General features: G+C 43.3%; 1 protein-coding gene across 3 annotated transcripts in view; it reads left to right on the top strand.

The window, feature by feature from the left end:
• Window positions 1-461: 461 nt before the first annotated feature.
• Window positions 462-20,899, top strand: part of MMEL1 (membrane metalloendopeptidase like 1) — a 56,586-nt gene continuing 36,148 nt past the window's right edge. The window contains exons 1-2 of one of the 3 annotated variants that reach the window (XM_030537584.1): window positions 462-480; window positions 10,903-11,066. In XM_030537584.1, coding sequence (XP_030393444.1) covers window positions 10,913-11,066 — 154 coding nt within the window. In that variant the 5' untranslated portion in view covers window positions 462-480; window positions 10,903-10,912. Of the gene's footprint in view, window positions 481-9,950; window positions 10,754-10,902; window positions 11,067-20,899 lie in introns of those variants that run through there. The other 2 variants (XM_030537583.1, XM_030537582.1) reach the window with 2 other exon arrangements.

Genomic DNA, 20,899 nt, shown 5'->3' with positions numbered 1-20,899 from the left:
GGGAAGAGATTAAATATATCATTATGAATTATAGCTTTCTTAAAAACTATCATTATAGGACAGACATCTGTAAATGCTGAAAAATCAGCTTTGACATTGACTGGCAGACATGTCCCATAAATTACAGTACTTTAAGTCTTTTCCCCTCCGACATACAAAATGGAGTGGTTTCCAATACAGCAGAAAGAGTTAAATTTTCATTCTAATGTTCTGTAATCACCTAGCAGAGCATTTAATTCATTGGGCATTCTAAGCCACCTGTGTGTGAGAGTGAATGTACATGAGGGAAAGAGGGAGGGAGAAGTTGCCTCCGTACTTTGTAAAACCATTTCTTGAGACAAGCTTGTTGAAGAGATCAGTGCTGATAATAGGCTTTCCTTTCCCACTGCCAGAAAATGTAAAACATCCCAATTACAGCTCAGAAACCACAGTCACTACCAGCTTTCTGCAGCTGAGAAAAACAATCTTCACAAGACAGAGGTAAGAAAACTTCTCATTTCACCTGTTTCTTAGTTCTACTTATTCAGACTGCACGCATTTGGAAATGAATGGCAAAAAATAATAGCATGCATTATACATCTAACATTGCAAGTGCCTGAAGTTTTTGTTCTAATGATTTGCAAGAGATCAATTATCTCAATATGAAGAAGACTTGCAAGGCAGCATCTGAGCTTGGAGGTTTTCCTGATTCTGTTCTGGTTTGGAAAATGTGTCTGCTTGGGTTCACTTACACTACACGCATCTGGTAGCCAACTGGCTACCTGGGGGAATCTTTGAGCAAGATTTTTAAAAGTGCCAGTTAAGTCTTGTTAAGTTATATTGCTGCTCAAAGGCAAACCTGTTATTATGCGCACTGTGAGTCATTCTTTATAGCACTGCATTTCCTAGACAATGAGTCAAGAAGTAGAAATCAAAATATTGCGTTGGAGTTTCCCAGTTTTAGTGTTACTGGGTTCCTCATTATCATGGTACTTCTTCTAACATTACAGTACAGCTTCATGCTTTCTTCTGCATTCCAGCCAGTCCTTACCATCAATATGGATGCAGGTTAGTGTACAGAAGATCCATTCTGAGTATAGTTGCTTAAATATAAACATTTGTTCTATATTTCAGAAAATAGGTAGGTAGAGCTGAGGGTACTAAACAGCACTGGGATTCTAAACATGAAATGTACTAACATTAGACACTTTTGGAATATTATCTGCCATTTCTATTCCTAAGCAAAACCAATGTCTGTGGGTAGTAAATATATCACTTTTAGATGTTCATTAGATAGATCGTTGCTCAGCTGATGTTACTGAGCTTCCCTTTTCACAATAGTTCAGATGCAAATAGACAGAATACATCAACATTTGTGCTGTTGATGCAAAGGGACCCAAGTCATAACTGAAATATCTAGCCTTGCAGATTTGTAGCTTTTATTGCACCAAATGCAACTGTGCATTTAACAGAATCATTTTTAAATCATCTGTTTCGGATAGGTTTTCACATCTTCTGACACGTTGTCCTTTCTAATCAGCAATAAAAGCAGAAAATGCAAATATTTCCCGTCCAGACGGTTTCAGATATGTTTCTTGTTAAATATTTCTACCTGGATTGGGGTTGATGCAGTTGCCAGACTGTATGTGCTGAACAGCAGTGGCTTTAAAGGAAAGAATGAAGACTTGACACATGCTAAGTGCCACTCCACTAGTGTGAGGGGTATTATCAAAAAAGCTCTCATGATCGGTACCCAGACCTTTTTAAGCCCGTCCTTCAATAAAGGCCTGGACCTGACTAGTCCTAAAGCATAATACTTTGTGTCACTCAATGATAAAATCAAAAGCAGTGGAAGCAGAAATACATAATGAAAAGCAAAACTCTGATGCAAGATAACATAAGAATATGCTTTGCATGTCAATTTATTCATTTAAATTCTTACATGGACCCCCACCCTGGGCTCAAGGTACAGGTCGATCATTAAAACCTCACAGGTCAAAATGGACATGGGATCATGTATCACTGTGTTGGCCTTTATTGAAGGAAGGGCTTAAAAAGAAGAAAGATAAAACTTTATTTCATTTCTATATGTTTAATTTGAGGACTTTGCAGATTCCAATACCCTGGCGCATGGTAAGTAGCATTGTACTCCACAAGACATCCCATTAAAGTCTTGCAGATTCCCAGTGCATTGGACGTCTTTGTTGAGAAAGTGGAGTAAAGCGACTAAGAGCAAAAGAATCTGGATCTTGCTAAATAGTACCTGTCTAAACTGAGTAAATTAGAGGGAAGCAAGGAAAGGTAGGTAAGAGGCAAGGGGGAGTGAGGGTCTGGGTACCGATCATGAGAGCTTTTTTGATAATACCCCTCATTTGCTGCATTCTAACAAGAAAGGGCTTTGGTCTGCAAAGGATTTTTATGAGCAATGGATGCCAGAGTTAGTGGGATGCTGAGGGGTGTGTCTGGGGAAGGGAGAGAGAGAGAGAGAAACTGACTGATAACTGCAACACTAGCACCAGGGAGACAACTGCCACTGTACACTCTTCCAGTAATAAATAGATGTGGTTCCTGGCTGCGTGCATCGTTCTTCTGGGGACTCTGCCTGTGTGCACTAACCCAGCAGTAAGGAGACTGCCAGGTTACATAACAGCTCCACTAGTGCCATCGCAAGTATTCAGGAACCAGGAGTCGGACATTCCCATCCAGGTATTTGTTCAGCCCGTCATTGGGATAAGAGGCAGCCGGGTAGTTTGCTTGCAGGTCCGGATCCAGTTTAGGGCTACTTTGGGTGCAGGTTGCTCTCCAATCAGTAGTGCGCTTGCCAGGATCTTCACCCATTGCCTGAATTTGCCCATTACCAAGATGGCCAAACCCAGTTACCATGAGCGAGGAGAGGACTTTTGTGCCTCATTCATCTTACTTGATGTGTTTCACTGAGGTGCATGGAGATTTACTCACCAGTACCAACAAGCCAGAGACAGCAGGAGAGGAAGCCTCTTTCCCTGCTGCTATTGCCCAGAACAGCAGGAAACGGGGACAAGATAACAAAGGCAGATCTCAGAATCTGGTGTGATAGATGAGTGACTGCACAGAAGCCTCACAGACTGCATCACAATGCCCAAGGCTTTTTGCTGACTGTTCAATGCCACAGGGAGACGTGTCAAACCCAGCGCCTATCGGAGCATCTCCACGTCTTCACAGTATCCAGCGATGAGATGTGTGCCATGATATGCCAGGGGTTGCTAACATTAGAAAAATAGCCCCAGAGCTCTGCCAAGGGTCTCACCACCTCCATTCTGCTCCAGTGCTGAACAAACCAGCAGCCCAGCCAAGAGCTGATCCATTCACACATCACTCTAAGGGCTGTCGCTGAAGAGTTCAGAGTTCTAACGTCACCCTTCCACCAGCTCCTCGAGCTCACCGAGGACAGCCGGGGCACAAGACACTGGAAATGGGAGGTATTCAGTTTTCTCTGTCTCACGGTTTCTCTGAATGCGGATCAGTTACTTTGCGGACTCGGTCTGGCTTACAGGGACGGAGCCACTGTTTCCAAAGACACAAAAGACAACACCTGCTCCACACCAGATAGATGATGTCTGAAATGTGTCAATGCTATGCCCCATCTGCTAGCTTTAGGAAGCTGGGTTTTAAACTTTGAAAGTAGTAGCTGTTTGCCCCTTAGCATTCCATAGGGAGCAGCAGGGCTGAGGGCATTTGGTACAGCACAGTGAGGGAGAGGCTTACACGGCCGCTATCCGTGCAGAGCACTGAAAGTGAAATTCAACCCTGTGCCAAAAGCCAGTGGAAATCCCACAGGTGCCGACTCCATGGGTGCTCTGGAACTGGAGCACCCACAGGAAAAAATAATGGGTGCTCAGCACCCACTGGCGAGCCCCACCAATCAGCTCCTCCCCCCCGCGCCTCCCACCTGCCTATGGGCCCCACCAATCAGCTCATTCCCCTTCCCCCCGCGCCTTCCACCTGCCTATGGGCCCCACCAATCAGCTCCTCCCCCACTCCCCAGCACCTCCCACCCACTGAGGATCAGCTGTTCAGCAGTGGGCAGGAAGTGCGGGGGGAGGGGGAAGAGTGGGAGCAGGAAGAAGTGGAGTGAGGGCCATGCTGGGGTAGGAGGCAGAATGGGGCAGGGGCAGGATGAGGCGGGGCAGGTGTGGGGCCTTGGGGGAAGGAGTGTAGTGGGGACAGGGTCTGGAGCGGAGCAGGGGTTGCACACCCCGAGGGAAATTGAAGTCGGCATTTCTGGTAAAACCCAGAATTTGTGTGCAATCCAGATAAGACCTAACCATTGCCTTGTGCTGGGTGTGGTGCTCTGTCCCATGTAGTGGCACCGAGACCACATAGAAATTAATAAGTCTGCTACAGCCTTCACTAAGGGGCATGTGGCTTTTAGCTCATGCAGTAGAGCAGGGGTTGGCAACCTTTCAGAATTGGTGTGCCGAGTCTTCATTTATTCACTCTAATTTACAGTTTCGCATGCCAGTAAAACATTTGAATGTTTTTAGAAGGCTTCTTTCTATAAGTCTATAATATATAACTAAACTATTGTTGTACATAAAGTAAATAAGGTTTTTAAAATGTTTAAGAAGCTTCATTTAATATTAAATTAAAATGCAAAGCCCCCTGGACCAGTGGCCAGGACCCAGGCAGTGTGAGTGCCACTGAAAATCAGCTCATGTGCTGCCTTCGGCACACGTGCCATAGGTTGCCTACCCCTGCAGTAGAGGCTCATGCATTTAGCTCCAGAGGTTCCAGGTTTGATCCTGCCCACTAGCACTCCAGACATCTGCTAGTGCTTGGCGGTGGGGTGTCGAGCTAGCTATTGTGCACACATGGCATTTCTGTGGTGCTGATCACCACTATTATTTACTTTATACAGCACTCTAGTGAACTAGACTAGGAGTCAGACGACCAGAGTTCTAGTATAGGCTCCACCAGTGACCTTCTCTGTAACCTTGGGCAAGTTGCATCAGGTCTCTGTGCCTCAGTTTCCCCATCTGTAAAAATGGGAGAATGCTACTTGCTGCATCATGATATCCTCTTTACCATAAAGGCCGCTTGGTGATATCAACACATTGCCAGAAACAAAAATAAGTCCTTTCCTTCAGAAGCAATGAACAGAACAGGGACATCATGGCCCTGTTGGAAAACTGTCAGAATGACTGATTACCCTGTGCTAATGACCACACAGATGTTGCTCAAGATCAACAGAATTAATGATTCTGCAGAATTGTCCTTTACAGTTTCTGAGCCCTCTCCTGATACAGAAGAAAAAGAATGCTTGCTCTCTCTCTGTCTCTCTTTTTTAAAGAAAACAATTGAATATCTTGGTTATCAGATTCCCCATCATGAATAGAAACAGCTAATAAAAATCAAGAGATAGGCTGTCTTAAATCAAAATCAGGGCACATCATATGTGCACCATATTGACACCTCTGTACCTGTTAATTAAGTCTTCCTTGATTAACCTCATCGCTGTCATCAAGTCAGACTCCTAAGGCAAACTGAGCTATAGTCTGTCCTAATCAAAAGGTGCAAATAACCATAATAAAATCTGTTCTTACTAGTGCAAGTCTCAAATAAATATATATGTGTGTGTGTGTGTGTAGAGCTATTGAAGATACATATATGTAAGTTCTCTCACACAATATATATATTAAGAGCCTAATCTTGCTCTCGGATATATGCTCCAACTGCCATTGATTAACCATAGTTCTGTGTGCCCGTGTGCAGGGGAGAATTTGTCCATAGATGTGTAAAGCAGTGGGGAAAAATCATATTTTTGTTTTCATTCCTACTGAATTTCTTCTCATAAACCAGCTTGAATCTAAAAGTACAGAGTCTTCTTAAGGATCATTAATATCATTTTAGCCATTTGCTGCCTGTATTATCTGTAATTGCTCCAGTCAAATTACAGATTCTTTCGCTGATGAATTAAGAATGATGACTCATTTATTGGGTATATTTTAGCTCTATCCCATCTGTGGTTCTTACCTGTTCTCTGCATACTGTTCTGTTCAAATGTCTGTGTCCGCAGAAAGCGTGTTTGGTGGGTTGTTTACTCATTTGCCATAGAGCTTTCACAGACTCTGGGAAATGTCAGGCTGGAAGGGACCTCGAGAGGTCATCAGCTCCGGCCCCCTGCACTGAGACAGGACCAAGTAAACCTGGGCCATCCCTGACAGAGGTTTGTCCAGCCTGTTCTCTACTGATAGGCATTCCATGACCTCGCTGGGAAGCCTGTTCCAGAGCATAAACTATCCTTAGAGTTAGAAAGTTTTTCCTAAATCTCCCTTGCTGAAATTAAACCCATTATTTCTTGTCCTACTCCCAGTAGCCATGGAGAACAACTGATCCCCATCCTCTTTATAACAGTACTTAACAGATTTGGAGACTGTTATCCAGCCTCCCATCCTCCAGTCTTCTTCTCTCAAGACTAAACATGCCCAGTTTCTTTAACCTGTCCTCATAGGTCAGGCTTCCTAACCCCTTCATTTGTGGTGCTGTCCTCTGGACGCTCTCCAATCTATCCACATCTTTCCTAACCTGGTGCCCAGAACTGGATGCAGGGTTGCAGCTGAGGCTTCACCAAAGCAACTAGAGCGGGACAACTACTTCCCATGACCTACATACAAAATGCTGTTAATTCACCCCAGAATGATATTAAGTTTTGGTTTTTTTGCAATCTTATCACATTCTTCACTCGTATTCCATTTGTGATCCACTCTGACCCCTGGATGCTTTTCAGCAGTAGGACCACCTAGCCAGGTACTGCCCATTTTGTAGTTGTGCATTTGATTTTTCCTTCCTAAGTGAAGTACTTTGCACTTGTCTTATTATATTTGATTTTGTTGATCTCAGACCAATTCTCTAATTTGTCAAGGTCATTTTGAATTCTAATCCTATCCTTGTGCTTGCAACCATTCCGAGCTCAGTGTCATCCACAAATTTTATATGCATACTTTTCATGAATATATTGGGTTTTTTATTACAGCCCTAATTTAAATAACCCTCAACATTTGTTTTGTCATGCAATGAACCTTAACAAAGTGTGACAAAGTTCCTCCTCTACCTTGGTGGGTCCTGTCCTGCACTTATTGGCAGCTTTGCTCACCTCAGTGATCTCCCCCCACAGTCTGGATCCCCTCCTGTGTCTGATCAGGAGTTGGGAGGTTTGGGGGGAACCCGGGCCCACCCTCTACTCCGGGTTCCAGCCCAGGGCCCTATGCATTTGCAGCTGTCTATAGTGCCTCTTGTAACAGCTGTGTGACAGCTACAACTCCCTGGGCTACTTCCCCAAGGCCTCCTCCAAACACCTTCTTTATCCTCACCACAGGACCTTCCTCCTGGTGTCTGATAACACTTGTACTCCTTAGTCCTCCAGCAGCACAGCCTCTCAGTATCAGCTCCTTGTGTCTCTTGCTCCCAGCTCCTCACACGCACTTCCTCTCCTTGGCTCCTCCCCATCTGACTGTAGAGAGCTCCTTTTAAAACCCAGGTGCCCTGATTAGCCTGCCTTGATTGGCTGCAGGTGTTCTAATCAGCCTGTCTGCCTCAATTGGTCACTCAGGGAACAGAAAACTACTCACCCAGTGACCAATATATTTGCCCTCTACCAGACTCCTGCATCTCACTGGCCTGAGTCTGTCACAAAGGTTAACTAATACAAATACACATGCAAAAATGAAAAATAACTAAGTTTTTCTTCAAAAGCATCCTTAGGACAGAATCAGCACACACAGTGGTTGCCATTAAGTCAACAGCCAGATTGGTTTGAGAAAAGAAGTAAGGGTAGTTTGATATTTCCTACATTTCTCTATAGGAAATACTGCAAACAGGCAGGTAACATTATGTAGTTCGCTAAGATACTTGCAAGCTTGTACTGTAGATGTTCCCCATCCAGGGACTGACCAAGAATGGCCTCTTTAGCTACTTAGATCTGACTCGATAATCACACTAAGTGGCAAAGGCTACAAGTTTCTACAAGATAATTCTAAAAAAAGGGTCATATTTATAGACCCCCAAAGTTACCTCAATCAGTAATTGTGAGAATTTTAATCTGGGGAAAGTGTGGAAGGTTGACAGGAAACTGCAGAATTTCTCCTTGAATGTTGCAAAAATGTCACCTGAAACAAAGCTGGTGACTAAATCTCTTTATAGGTCATTTCTGGGATAGACTTGCAACGTCGTGGCCCCACGCCAGCCTGCTCCCATTGAAGTCAATGGCAAAATTCCTATAGACTTCGTTCAATGAGAGTGGGAGCCGTAATAACTACATATTTCATTAACAGAGTAAACAGAAGCACAAACCATCCATTACTACTGACTACTAGGTCTAAAGTTCCTGCTGACCTGAGACAACCTTTGCCTCGTATTCACCAACATTGTGGATACAGACAAAGTATTTTGCCTGTAGGGAAATGGCAGGAGCTTTTTCTCAGCCCTTCTGGCATGTGCATCCACCATAGAGATTCAGGAAAAGATCCCTGAAAGCACCCCAGCTTCATACCAGTAAGAGGAAAAGGCAGGCAGAATGCTCTTTATGACTAAATTTTTCTGAGAATACCTGAAACCTTTCTAAGAAGATCTCAGTAGCTATGTTGGATGAGTCTTAGTCAGAATAAACCTCTGAAACATCTATAGTGTAAAAGTTCTTGTTCTCCCTGTCTCCTAACACAACCATATGGGGCATTCAATGAAACTGAAAAGTGGCAAATTCAAAATGGATTTTAAAAAAACCCCACTTTCCCACACAATGCATAATCATACTGTGGAACTCATTGCCACTGGATGCCACCAAGGCCAAAAAATTAACAAAACTCAAAATGGGATTGCACATTTATATGGATATCAGAAATATCCAGAATTGGAATCATTATTGCTAACAAAAAAATTGATAGGGATATAAAACCCTGTGGTTTTAGAATGTGAGACAATGTAAGTGTTCCCTATGTTTCCATGTACAACTTGGACCAAAAAACCTCCATCTGCAGAATTGTGGGAGAATGTCCTGCATTCAAGTGAGAGCTGCTCCATGCATGACTACACGGCACCATACTTGATCAGGGCCTTGACTCCCAATGAAGCCAATAAGAGTTAAAGACACTCAGGATTAGGGCCTGGGGGTCACATCCTATCATTCTGATCCAAGACTCTCTCCAGCAAAATGTCCATTGACCCCTTCTCTTAAGGATCAATTAAAAATATCCCGAAGGCCGCCAGGATAAGATCAGTGGGGGATGAACATAAACGCAGGGGGCCAGATATTATTTGGTGGAGTTGTGTGTGTGCGCATGTCTGTCTGTCTGAAAAAGAGAGACGGAGAAGCAGCTAAAAAACACCACAGAAGCAATCAGGGAAGACGGCAGGAAGCCAAGAACAGCCAGAGAAGCACTTGTAGCACGACCCTGGCCTGAGAGAAGATGAAGAGAATGCTTCTGGGGGCAAAGTGCTGGCTGGAAAAAGGGGCTTGAAATACTGAACAAGGAAACTGCCTCCAGTTTGATTCCTGCTGTGTTCAGGAAAATGGGACTTTGTGCATCCTTTGTAAATGAAGAGGATTGCAGCAAAGCAATATCTGACTCCATGCTCAATTTCTCCTCTAACAGAAACAATCGACAAGACCCCAAATATTGGCTAGTCACTAGGGTCAAAAGGGGCAAAAATACCAAGATTAGCATCATATTAACCGTGGCAACGATCCACAGTGCATCCTTACCTGCACAAGCAAATCAGCCTACAGAAAACGCCACCACCCTCCACCCCCATTTACACTGATCCAGTGTCAGCTCTAGACATTATCGTTGCCAATTTAAAAAACTAAGGGGAAACCACATGCCCAACCTTCTCTCTTCTTAGCCCTCCTTCCTCCCTCTGCCACCCCTTGATCCTTCAAAAGGCAGCATAAGTGAGGAATTCTCTGCACTTAGTACAGGGGAGCTGGAACAATTTGTATAGTGGGGGTGCTGAAAGCTGTTGAATCAAACTCTAAACCCTGTGTATAATGGAAACCACTTCAAGCCAGGGGATGCGGCAGCCCCCACAGCACTCCTAGTTCCAGCACTATGCTTCAGTATATAAATAAACCCAGTAGCAGAGAAAAAGGCAAGCAGATCCCTAGAAAGCAAGAAGAAACTTAGCAGAGTCTGCAGCAGACACTGTATCTCTGGCTGCTTGCACGCACTGTTCAGTGCACAGCCTTCAATCTTTCTCTGCAACGCAAACCCTCCTCTCCCTGCTGCTCAAGATCATTTGCTGGAAGCTCGGAGCAGCACACGGCTGAGCTCAGAAGTTTGGGAATGGATCTGGGAGCAGGCTGGCACATACTCTGGGGTGGTTTTGAATTCCAAAGCTTTCTGCTCTGCGAGGGAAAAAGCCAGCATAGCAAAGGCACTGACACCTGGAGGCATCTTTTTTGGATTCAGCTTCTTTTAGCAGAGCCTAGCAGCGCTACCTGACTCCCCCTGGGAAAAGTTCTTTGAGAAGGTCCTGAGAGCAGCAAGACACTGGTCGAAGGGGTGGAGGGACAAGTCTCTCACTCACCTTCCCCTTTGGGGGCAAGGGAGTTACCAAATTGATCATGAGACTCTTCTTACACCTCCCAGAGAGGGCTTCTTAGGACACTGCCCCACCAGAAGAACTGGGGCTGTGGAGGGAAGCCCCCTACCAGCACACACTGAGCACAGTCAGTTCTGTAGGCGCTGGAGATGGAGAATGAAGTTGGGAAATCTGTGGACAACCAAATGGATAAGTACATGTAATCATTAAGTGTTTGATTTCCCTCCCTGCCCTTCCCTGTGGTGCTGTTCTGTGTCCCCTCGTGCCTGAGCAGTCATGGATTTTGCCAACTTGGTAAGTTGCCTGGTGCTATTAATTTCTGATCCTTCTTCACCCCTCCTGTTTCAGAGTTACAATAATGGGGAAATCAGAAAGTCAAATGGATATTGTGGAAAAATCGACAAAATCTGGGAAGAAATCCTGGAGCTTTGTGACCATCGGTCTGTCTGTCCTGCTGCTGCTCATGACCTGTGCAGTGGTCGCGCTGGTGATCCTGTATGCCAACAGTAGAGGTAAGAAACCTGCTGCTCCCTCCCTTCTCTCAGCCCCTTCTTCATTAGCACACCCATAAGAGTCTTTTCTGCAGCACTAAATCAAAAAATGGGAGAGAAGGTGCAAGCGCCTCTGTCTGGGAGACTTTGTTTTCATTCACTCTGCCTTGCTGTAGGCTCATTAACAGAGATGTTTATCTTCAGACACCTGCTTTTCTGTACAATTGTGCAATGCAAGTGGCTTCGATCATTCGGACTGAATCCAAAATCTAGCAAATTTGATTTGACAAAGATCAAAACAAAATGTGTCACAGTCTTCCTTGGGCAAAACGTGGATGCGACACGCTGTGTATGTGTGTTTCTGGAGGAAGCGTGTGCATAAATTCTAACACTTGGTAATTTTTTGTGTATTTGTAGAAGCCTGAGAGTCTAAATTCCGTAGGCAGAAGTTTGAAAGCCACAGCTGCCTACCAGAGCCAACTGGGGCATTGTTTATTTCAGTGTAAAAGCTGCTTTGAAAAATGCTAGTGAGGAGAGGTAACATAAATAAGGGCACACAGGGTCGTTTGAAATGCAGTTCAGTGATTTCTATGTGAGCATTTTGCCAGGGCGCATGTTGCCTACATGTATTAAATGGAAAGTGTCCCCATAATAACATGTTTTTCACTGGCACCTCAATTGTAAAACAATTTTTCTTAAGTGTTCCTTTAAGCAATGCAGGCAGGATTTGTAGCAGCACCTGCATCCTGTTTGTCACTTCCCAGAGTAGCTCTTGATTTCAAAGCTTTGTTCAGATACTTGAGAATGAAATAAATGAATTCTAATGTCAATACTAAAGCAAGGCAGGGTTCTTCTCTATATATTGTATCTGCATTCCCTATCTGCAGCGACTTGCTTTCTAAGGCACTCATAGGTACTCCAACGCTGCCAGTTTCCAAATAGCAATTCAGGTAAAAGGCTCCTTTTGTTGTTGCTTGTCCTCTTCTGCCACTAGCCAATGAATGTTATCAGCATTTGTTACAATTCCGGACAAAACCTGTGAGCGTTTGACACTCATCAAGCTCAGCAGAAAGTTTCTCATATTTAATCTGTTACCCCTGGAGATGTGAGAAAAAACAACACAGCCTTCATGTGCTCCTGAGAACTGAAATTCCATTTCAAGGGGAGGATCTTTAAATACTGAGCTGGAGCAGGATTCAGATGCTGGGCTCCACAATCCAGATCCGTTTGGCAGTTTGCTTTGCCTGTGGGGCTCCTCTGTTCCAGGTTCAAATGAAGTAAAAACTCAGCTGATAGAGATAACCTGGACAGCTTGCAGCTGGAGAAATCTTAGGCCCCCTCACAAGGGTCACTGGAAAAGCTTTCACCGAATGCAGAGCAGAGTCTGGGGTTGGTAAATCTCTCCTAGAATATACGTTAACAAGAGGGCAGCAGGCGTTGCTCAGCTCTGGGCTTCAGCGTTGTAACTTCCAGGAACACAGCAACAGAGAAATGCCATTTGAATGGAATGTTCATGATGGGAGCAAAAACTTTTGCTTTGTGTTTATTTATTTTATTTTAATTGCACACAAGTGTTAAGGTTGGAAATGGGAACGGGGTCCTGGCTTTCTAATTAAAAGCTGGGTGGGTACATAGATTCGCAGCTACAGCCTAATACAGTCTTCATCAAAATGACACTTCCTTGGAAATGCTTCTTACAGCATGATGATCTTAGGGGGAGGGTAGACGGAGAGGAAGACAAAGGTGAAGAGAAGTACTTTTGATCTGAATATGCCAGAGTCCTTTAAATGATTTCCCCCATTCATTGCCTTCCCAAAGGATCAGCCTCAGGGACAGTTCCCGAATAACATGAGAGTTATTAGCAAAAATTCCAGCCCTGCATCACTCAGGCTTTGATCCCAAAAACACCTTAGCACTGATCCTACCACAATAGAGTATGTCAAGCCATAGGCAACCTTTATAAAAACACTGACGAATGCTGTTTAAATGAAATTCTCCCACTATTGCCAACTGTTTGAAAAAATTTGCTTACTGGTTTCAGCGCCTTTAGGGTTCTCACCGATAATATTTGCAAGATTTTCTCCACAACCCTAAGGGTTAACATTATTATTATTGTTGTTTTATTTATTCCTTGTAGTGGCACCTAGGAGGCCTAGCCACAGACCAGCACCCTACTGTGCTAGGTGCTTTACAAACAGAACAAAAGGACAGTCCCTTACCCGTAAAGCTTAGAAACTTAATTTTGTTTTTTGTTTTTAATGAAAGCTGAGATTCTCAGGCAATCACATGCCTCCAGGTGCTGGATCTTTAACAAAAAGACTATCACAAGCGCCACAATGAAATCATGAGAGTGAGCCATGCTCTTCACCTTTCATACTGGAGTGAATGTGGAGGAAGCAGAGTTACATGGATGTAAAACCAATCCAAATGAGAGGAGCATCAGGTCAAGAATGACAGAAGGTGGATGAATATTCAGCATCTGCTAATTCTTGCTTGAAATTTATAAATTCGTTTCCATCAGCCAGGCCCAAAGATAGCTTGTGTTTGCTTCTTAAGTGATATTCACTTGTCAAAGCCTGGTAAGTTGCATCACTTAACTCCCATTTAAAACAGAGTGATCCAGCACTGTCTGCAGACAGGTGAATTGCAAAGGGCCCAAGTTTTATCCACCTGAATTTGCCATGGAGAAATAATTTCAAAAACATAGACACAAGTATCTGTGAATTTTAGATTTGTACGCATAGGTATTTGTGCCATAACTGCTTGCAAAGTCATCCAATAAGGTTCCAGAAATAATCTCAATGGGATTTGTTTGACCAATCACAGCTGACCAATGTACCATGTATATAGAATAGCCAACAGTTGCTTAGAGAAGCCTACAATCAAGCTATAGATTTTTAAATATTTGCAAATAGAGAAGCAAAAATTGCAAATAATAATAAATCGAGTGGCGTGTACATATAGAGGAAATTGACATCCAGTACAGATATTCTCAGCAGAAAAGAAGCTAACTTCAGTGGATAAATTATGTGTTGCAAGTAAATTGCTCAGCTTTAAGAGCTACACAGCCAATCTGCAGTGTTGACAACACTTCTGCAGATGAGAACTGTGTGGGAAACAAATTCAGTTAAGATGCTGATAGGAGAGTGTCACTGATGCCTGCCAAACAACAACTGTGGATCTAATTGCTTTAATAGGTGCCATCCTCAGCCATCTGTAGTCCTTGAAGAAAGGGGCGAGAGGGGAGGGAGAACACTCTGGCAAAAGAAAAAATCAAAAACAAAAAAGCCACAGCACAAGGTCCGAGTATGCTTTGAACATATGATTGTGTCATTTGCTGTGTTCTCATCTTCCGAAAAGAAAGTTCAAAGAGGGAATGAAGCGCAAAGCATGCTTGCATTCCTAAAAATTCAAACGACCCACTGCTCAGCAGAATCATTGTGCCACACTAGCACTGTTGTGCTGAACAAGTCTAAAGACCCATTTATAAGTTCCTATGGTTCGTTACTGACTATGGCTACGTCCAGACTACCCGCCGTATCGGCGGGTTAAAATCGATTGCTCGGAGATCGATATATCGCGTCTCATCTAGACGCGATATATCGATCCCCGAGCGCGCTTATATCGATTCCGGAACTCCATCAACCCGAACGGAGTTGCAGAATCGACAGGCAGAGCCGCGAACATCGATCCCGCGCGGTGAGGACGGGTGAGTAATCCGATCTTAGATATTCGACTTCAGCTACGTTATTCAGATAGCTGAAGTTGGGTATCTAAGATCGATTTCCCCCCGTATTGTGGACCAGCCCCCAGTTAAGCACAAATCCCAGCCCAGGGCCTGCTCTACAGCTCACCTAAAACAATGGGATTCTTTTCATTGACTCCACTGGGCTTTGGATCAGGTTCCTATTGAACTTTGACATGTCTCCAGTAAACAGCCGACCTCTGAATCTATAATAGCTTTTACCTCAATGACACTGAACTTCTCTCTCTCCCTTTGGGCCAGATCCTCAGCTGGTGTAAGCCAGTGATGCTCTGTTGAGTTGGCTTTTTGATGGAGCTACCCCATAGCTACTCAGGCATGGATTTACTGGTCATCAGTGGGGCTAAGGGAGTCACAGCTAGAGCTGGGTGGCCTTTGTTCAGTGAATAGTAAATTTGACTAAAAGGCATTTTTCAGGGCACTGAAACTATTCGCAAACTCAGGTCAAATAGTTTCAGCTGGAAAAAAATGGGCAAAAAAGTTTGGAAGAGTTGAACTATTTCAGAAACTTTGAATTGAAATGACATTTTGCTTTGAAGTGTCTTTTCAAAACAACGTTTCATTCAACCCAAATGAAATGTTTTTGTTTTTTCTCTCTATGAGAAAAAGCAAAAAAATTCCACTGCAAACACCAAACCAAACATTTACTTATGCACTCGGCTCTATTCACAGCATCCCCAACAATCCAGTTTTTCCCCATTGCAATGCAGTAGCCTTAACGTTAGTGTCATAAACATTGGCTCATGCATTATTCAGCCCATTGTGATTTTCATAATTGGACATTTCAAAGTGCAGCCATCTAAATCTAGCTAGACATTTGTTTTGTTTTGGCTTTGGAGCTTTACGGAAAATGTATTAACTCATGAATTATCCCTGCCCTATCAGGTTCATTAGCAGCCTGCCGGTATATATCAGGCATTTGTATTTAGCAGTTTTCATCAGAGGATATCAAATTAAGAATTTTCATCTAAGTATTTGGTTACAGTTGACACAAGTGTCAGCATCCCTTTCCTCAAATTACACCAAGGGGAAGATGTCGCTATGATGATAAAATAGGATTTTTCTTTACTGGCAAAGCAAGGCTGGAAAATGTAGTACACCCAGCTTTGCAGTGCAGCCCCAGAGTGTACATTTCCCACTGGAGGTCTAGTTTTCAAGCAAACTCATGTGTGGTTCAGGAAAAGAGCAATAACAAAGCATTGTGCAAAGCATTATTTGGCTTAGTCTGCAAAGCCCCATTGAGTATATTGTGGAGTAAGAGCAGGTGGAATTGGTCATATCACATAAAGCACCAACTCCGCTTGTTTTTGCCAGGAATTATACAGAGGCATAATTGAGATAATTGAAGGGGAAACAAAAGCATCACTTCTGGAAGTAAGCTGGTCCATTTGGCACAATCTTGTCCGTGAGAAATGATGGAAGAAAATATGGTGGCTAGTCTTTCTGGGACTTGTCTGTCTTAGGGTTCTATACTACTGCCCATCACCCTTGTATCTGAGCTCCTTCTATGTGAAATCAGATGCAACAGTGAAGTCCTAGCTGATGCTTTGGGTCTTTGGCACTTCTCCTTTCTGGGGTCTAAATTCTGTCCAGAATAATGGTAGTGTTTTGATTGTTTTAAAAAACATTTACTACTATTTTTTGGTTGGTTGGTTGGGAATGAGTGGTCAAAGAGGCCGTCAATGTAGTGACTGTCATTCTTATGTTGGAAAGGCATTTAGAAGAGGAAGGCTTTGGTGCATTTTCTAAGGATGGTCAGACTCTGGATTCATCTGATCTCGTCTGGAAGTGTGTTCCATAGCTAAATCCCCTCAAACAAGAACACTTTTGTCCCTAGTTTTCAGATGCTTCGCCTTGTGCTTTGTGATCTGCCTTATCCCAGGACAGCACAGCTATCCCAGTGGTTTACAGATTGAAATTTACTCTTTGATGTAGCTGGGGCTTGATCCATTAGTGGCTTTGAAAACTAGGAACTGATTTAAATAACAGACAGACTCAAGGTGCAAATTTTCATTTAGCTCCATAGTTGGTCATTTAGCTCCATAGTTGAGATTTATCATGTTATGAAGATTCAGTAGGAGCTTTTTCAAAATGGGGATCTGGATTCAGGTCCCGACCCAGTTCCCAGAGGCACCTAGACACATCTCCCATCTGAAGCTAGTTGTTTATCCAAGCCCTGGGGTTAGGTTTTGGTAGTGTTGCTGAGCAGCACCAGGACTAGTCAGTTAGAGGTTGGTAAACAGGTGCCATGTGCAGAAGACTTCCAGCTGAAAAGAAATAATTGATCTGAAAAAATACATACATCTTAGTCCTGGCATAGGGCCCGATCCTGCCAAAGGCTAAGCCCCCTCTAACTGCTGTTGACTGCAGAATCTGTCAACTGGATTCAAAGAAACTATGATTAAAGCATAAAAAAGTGATCAGACAGTAGATGGAGAATCCAGATAACATTGGTATAATCAAGAAAGGACACATTTTTGCCAACCCTCTCATGGTGGACGTACAACTGCTAAATAAAATGTGATTGCATAAAAAGAAGAGAAGCAATAAGCCAATGTGACTGCAGTTAAAATACCTAGCTTTTACATACTGTTTTTCATCCATAGATTTCAAAACACTTTACAAAGAAGGTCAGGATAATTATCCCCAATGTACAGACGGGGAAACTGAGGGCACAGAGCCATGCCCTGTCTTGCTCAAGAATCACTCAGGCCAGTGGCACAGCCAGGAGTAGAACCCAGATCTCCTTAGGCCCTGTCCCATGTTCTATCCACTAGGCATTATTGCCTTAGTTCTGTCATGCGTGGATTTAGACACACACCAACTGTTGAAGACACGTGTCATGTAAACGTTGTAGGATGACTAGAAGCCCAACTCATATAAACGAGCATTGCTTTGCTTGTCTCATAACAAGAAGTAGTGATGGCTTTTCTTTGAGACAGCGAAGATGAAAGATGGTAGCAATGAAGAAGACAACTCCAACAAATCTTCAAATGCCATTGAGTCATGTATATAACTCTTGCTTTTCATCCTACAGAGACTAGCCAGGGGAAATGCTCCCTTTGAGTGTGTAACAGGTCACTGAAATGTTATCAGGCGGTTCAGTGTGATTAGCAGTGTAGGTGGCATCAGGCTCAGAAGCAGGAGAGCGTGGTGCTAAGCTGCCAATCAAGGGGAGGAGCACTTGTGAAGGCAGCACTGTATTTAGATGGGCAACTGATATTTGGGCCAGGACACGTCTCTCTTTCTAACTTGCTCTCTTTTCTAATCCAGTTAAATGCTTCTATTCTTTCTCACGAGAGAATATTCTGCAACCTAATGCACTTACCATTAGGGAATGTGTCTGGATATTCAACCTCTGTTCCCCTTAGGAGCCACTTGAAACAAATCATTGCCCCAGTTCAGGTCTACACCCTTCAGATGCTTGGAGACGATTATTATCTATCCCACTTCAGCATTATTTGTTCACATTTAACTGAAGCGCCCGTGAAATCAATTTACCCCAGCTGATGATGAGGTGTATTTAGTTCTTGTCATCTTTCCTAACCAGGAGCCCGTCCCTTTCCCAGTGAGAGGCAGCGATCTGGGTAAATCACTGGAGTAAGACTGGAGAGATCTGTGTTCAGCTCTGCCCAGACCCTATATGGCCCTGGGCCAGTCGCTAAATAATCTCTGGGTGCACAAGGTCACTAGCTGTAAAAAAGCACCTGGTAATTATTCCATTCTCCCATCTGTCTTGTTTATTTAGGATCTAAACTCTTTGGGGCAGGGACTGCCTCTTACTATGTATTTGTTCAGCACCTGGCTCAACAGAGCCCTCACCTCAGATGGGACCTGTAAGTGTTAAAATACTTTAACATGCCAGAGGCATTTCTGAATAGGTTTTTTCCCTTTCAGGACGGCGAGTTATAACTATTAGCCCAGTGGAGGTATTTTATCATACATGCTGCTCTGTCCACAGGTAGGTGAGAAGAAACTGACAGATGCAGCAGATAGAGAGGGGCGTGGGTACGTGGTGCTGGGACACACAGGTTAGCACGTTTGGGCACTCTTGGAATGGAGTGAGACAAAAGGGTTAGTGCCCTCCCTTTAAAAGTCTTCATTAGATAACAGTAGCATTTTACGACTCAAATCCTGATGCCAACGAGACGGTCCCATCCATTTGGACAGCTAAGAAAGTATGAATCACAGCAGCTTTGGAGCAGCGTTAGAGCCATAAACTGCTCTTGAACATCAAAGCTTTCCTTGAACACAGTGGGGGCTTCCAACCAAAGCCAAGGTCATAAGAGGGCCTCACTAAAACGAAGACTCTCAACCGTTTTTTTTTTTTTTGTATCATAGTCATTTTGCAGCATGTGTCACACCAGCAACTGTGCATGTCTGGAATGGGCTGGATAAAGAAAGTGTGTGTGTGTCTCTCTTAACCTCAGTGACACCCAGGTCACTTCGAGGATGTACACAATTACGAATGCGGGAGGAAGGATGATCTTGTGATTAAGGGCTCAGGCAGCAGCTAGCACAACAGAAGCTGAAGCTGAATGAAAACAAAACATTTCAAATTTCCCCACAAGATAAAATTCCTCCAAAAAAGTTTCATTTTGTGCCAGTCAAAACATTTGGTTTTGATAAAATCAAAATGTTTCCTTCCAATGTTGACTTTTTTTCTAATTTCATACATTGGACAATCACATTTAAATAATTAAAACAAAAAGTCATTTCACACCAGCAAATTGAAACATTCCATTCCAAAAAGTTCAAAATGGAATATTTCCACCACACCAAAATGCTTCTTTCCAATGTTTCTTTCCAAACAAAATTTCATTGCATTTGACACTTTTCCACCAAAGATTTTGACTCCAACAAATCAGCATTTTCAGACAGAAACATGTTCCACTGGAAAATTTCTAATAAGAGGTAGCAGGTTCACTGGGTAGACCTTTTAGAATGAAGTGGAGAAACAAAATCACAAAACTCTTGTCTTTCGTCTTGGGTCTCAGTTAAGAAAATGAACAAGATTTTTAGGCAATACCATCCTATTTCCAGCAGTCCCGATTTTATATTGACTGTTACTGGAGGAGAAAACACTGAGTAAGGAGACTGCTCTGTTCTTGTCAGACATATTCTACCTGCCAATGTACTAAATGAATCTCAGGCTGAAGTGGCTCTCATTCTAATTAATCCATCCACACCCCTAGGCTGTGGATGTGAAAATCAAATGCCGGATTCTCTTGAGTACCTGAAAATAAATTTGTCCATGTTTTCCCTACCGCAGTTTATTTATAGCAGCCAGAAAAAAAATCTCCTCTCTGCTTTAATCCCGTTTGCGTTCTTTCCCAATTATAATTCCCAATTTGGGCTTCCTCTGTTATTTGTGTTAGCTTTCGTTAGCCCACTGCAGGTAACGGTGTGTTCATGAAGAGATCAAAGGAAGGGGCCTCTTCCCTGAACAGGAAAGATCAGTGCGTGCACACAAATCAAAACAGCTGAGCAACAATTTGGAAAGTGGCATATCTGGCACTGGCCGCTGTCAGAAGACAGGACACTGGGATAGCTGGACCATTGGTCTGACCCAGTGTGGCTGTTCTTATTACGGAAATCAAAACGTCCCTGATCATGAGCTGAAAGCTGAGGAATATCTGATTTGTGCCAGACTTCCATCAAATTTTCCCTCCACCCTCTGTTATTTATGTTATGCATAGTTCTTTGATTGTCTCAAATGTGATTATAATTACTTGGTGTTCTATCCCTCCCAGAGGGGTTGCCCGGTCAAAATATGGTCTTCAAATGGTATCGTTTTAAACAAGCACAAACAGATGAGAGAAAATTCCTGCTAATGCAATGTGTTGATCAGACATTTTATAGGTCACTTGCCGTGAGTGCTTTTGAAGAGCTCAACTGAAAAAACATAGCCACATATTGTGTCTAATGGTAACACTTTGCTCTCTCAAATCACCTTTTTCTGGGGGTTCATAGAACAGGCTAGGAACATCAAGTAAGTCTCACAAGCCCCTGTGAAGCAGGTCTGAAGTTACCTATATTCTTCAGAAGGAGAAACTAAAAGGTTGGGTAATTTGCACAATGTGAAGTTTTT

This window comes from Gopherus evgoodei, chromosome 18 (genome assembly GCF_007399415.2).
Source record: "Gopherus evgoodei ecotype Sinaloan lineage chromosome 18, rGopEvg1_v1.p, whole genome shotgun sequence".
NCBI lineage: Eukaryota > Metazoa > Chordata > Testudines > Testudinidae > Gopherus > Gopherus evgoodei.
This window is presented reverse-complemented; position numbering and strand designations above follow the sequence as displayed.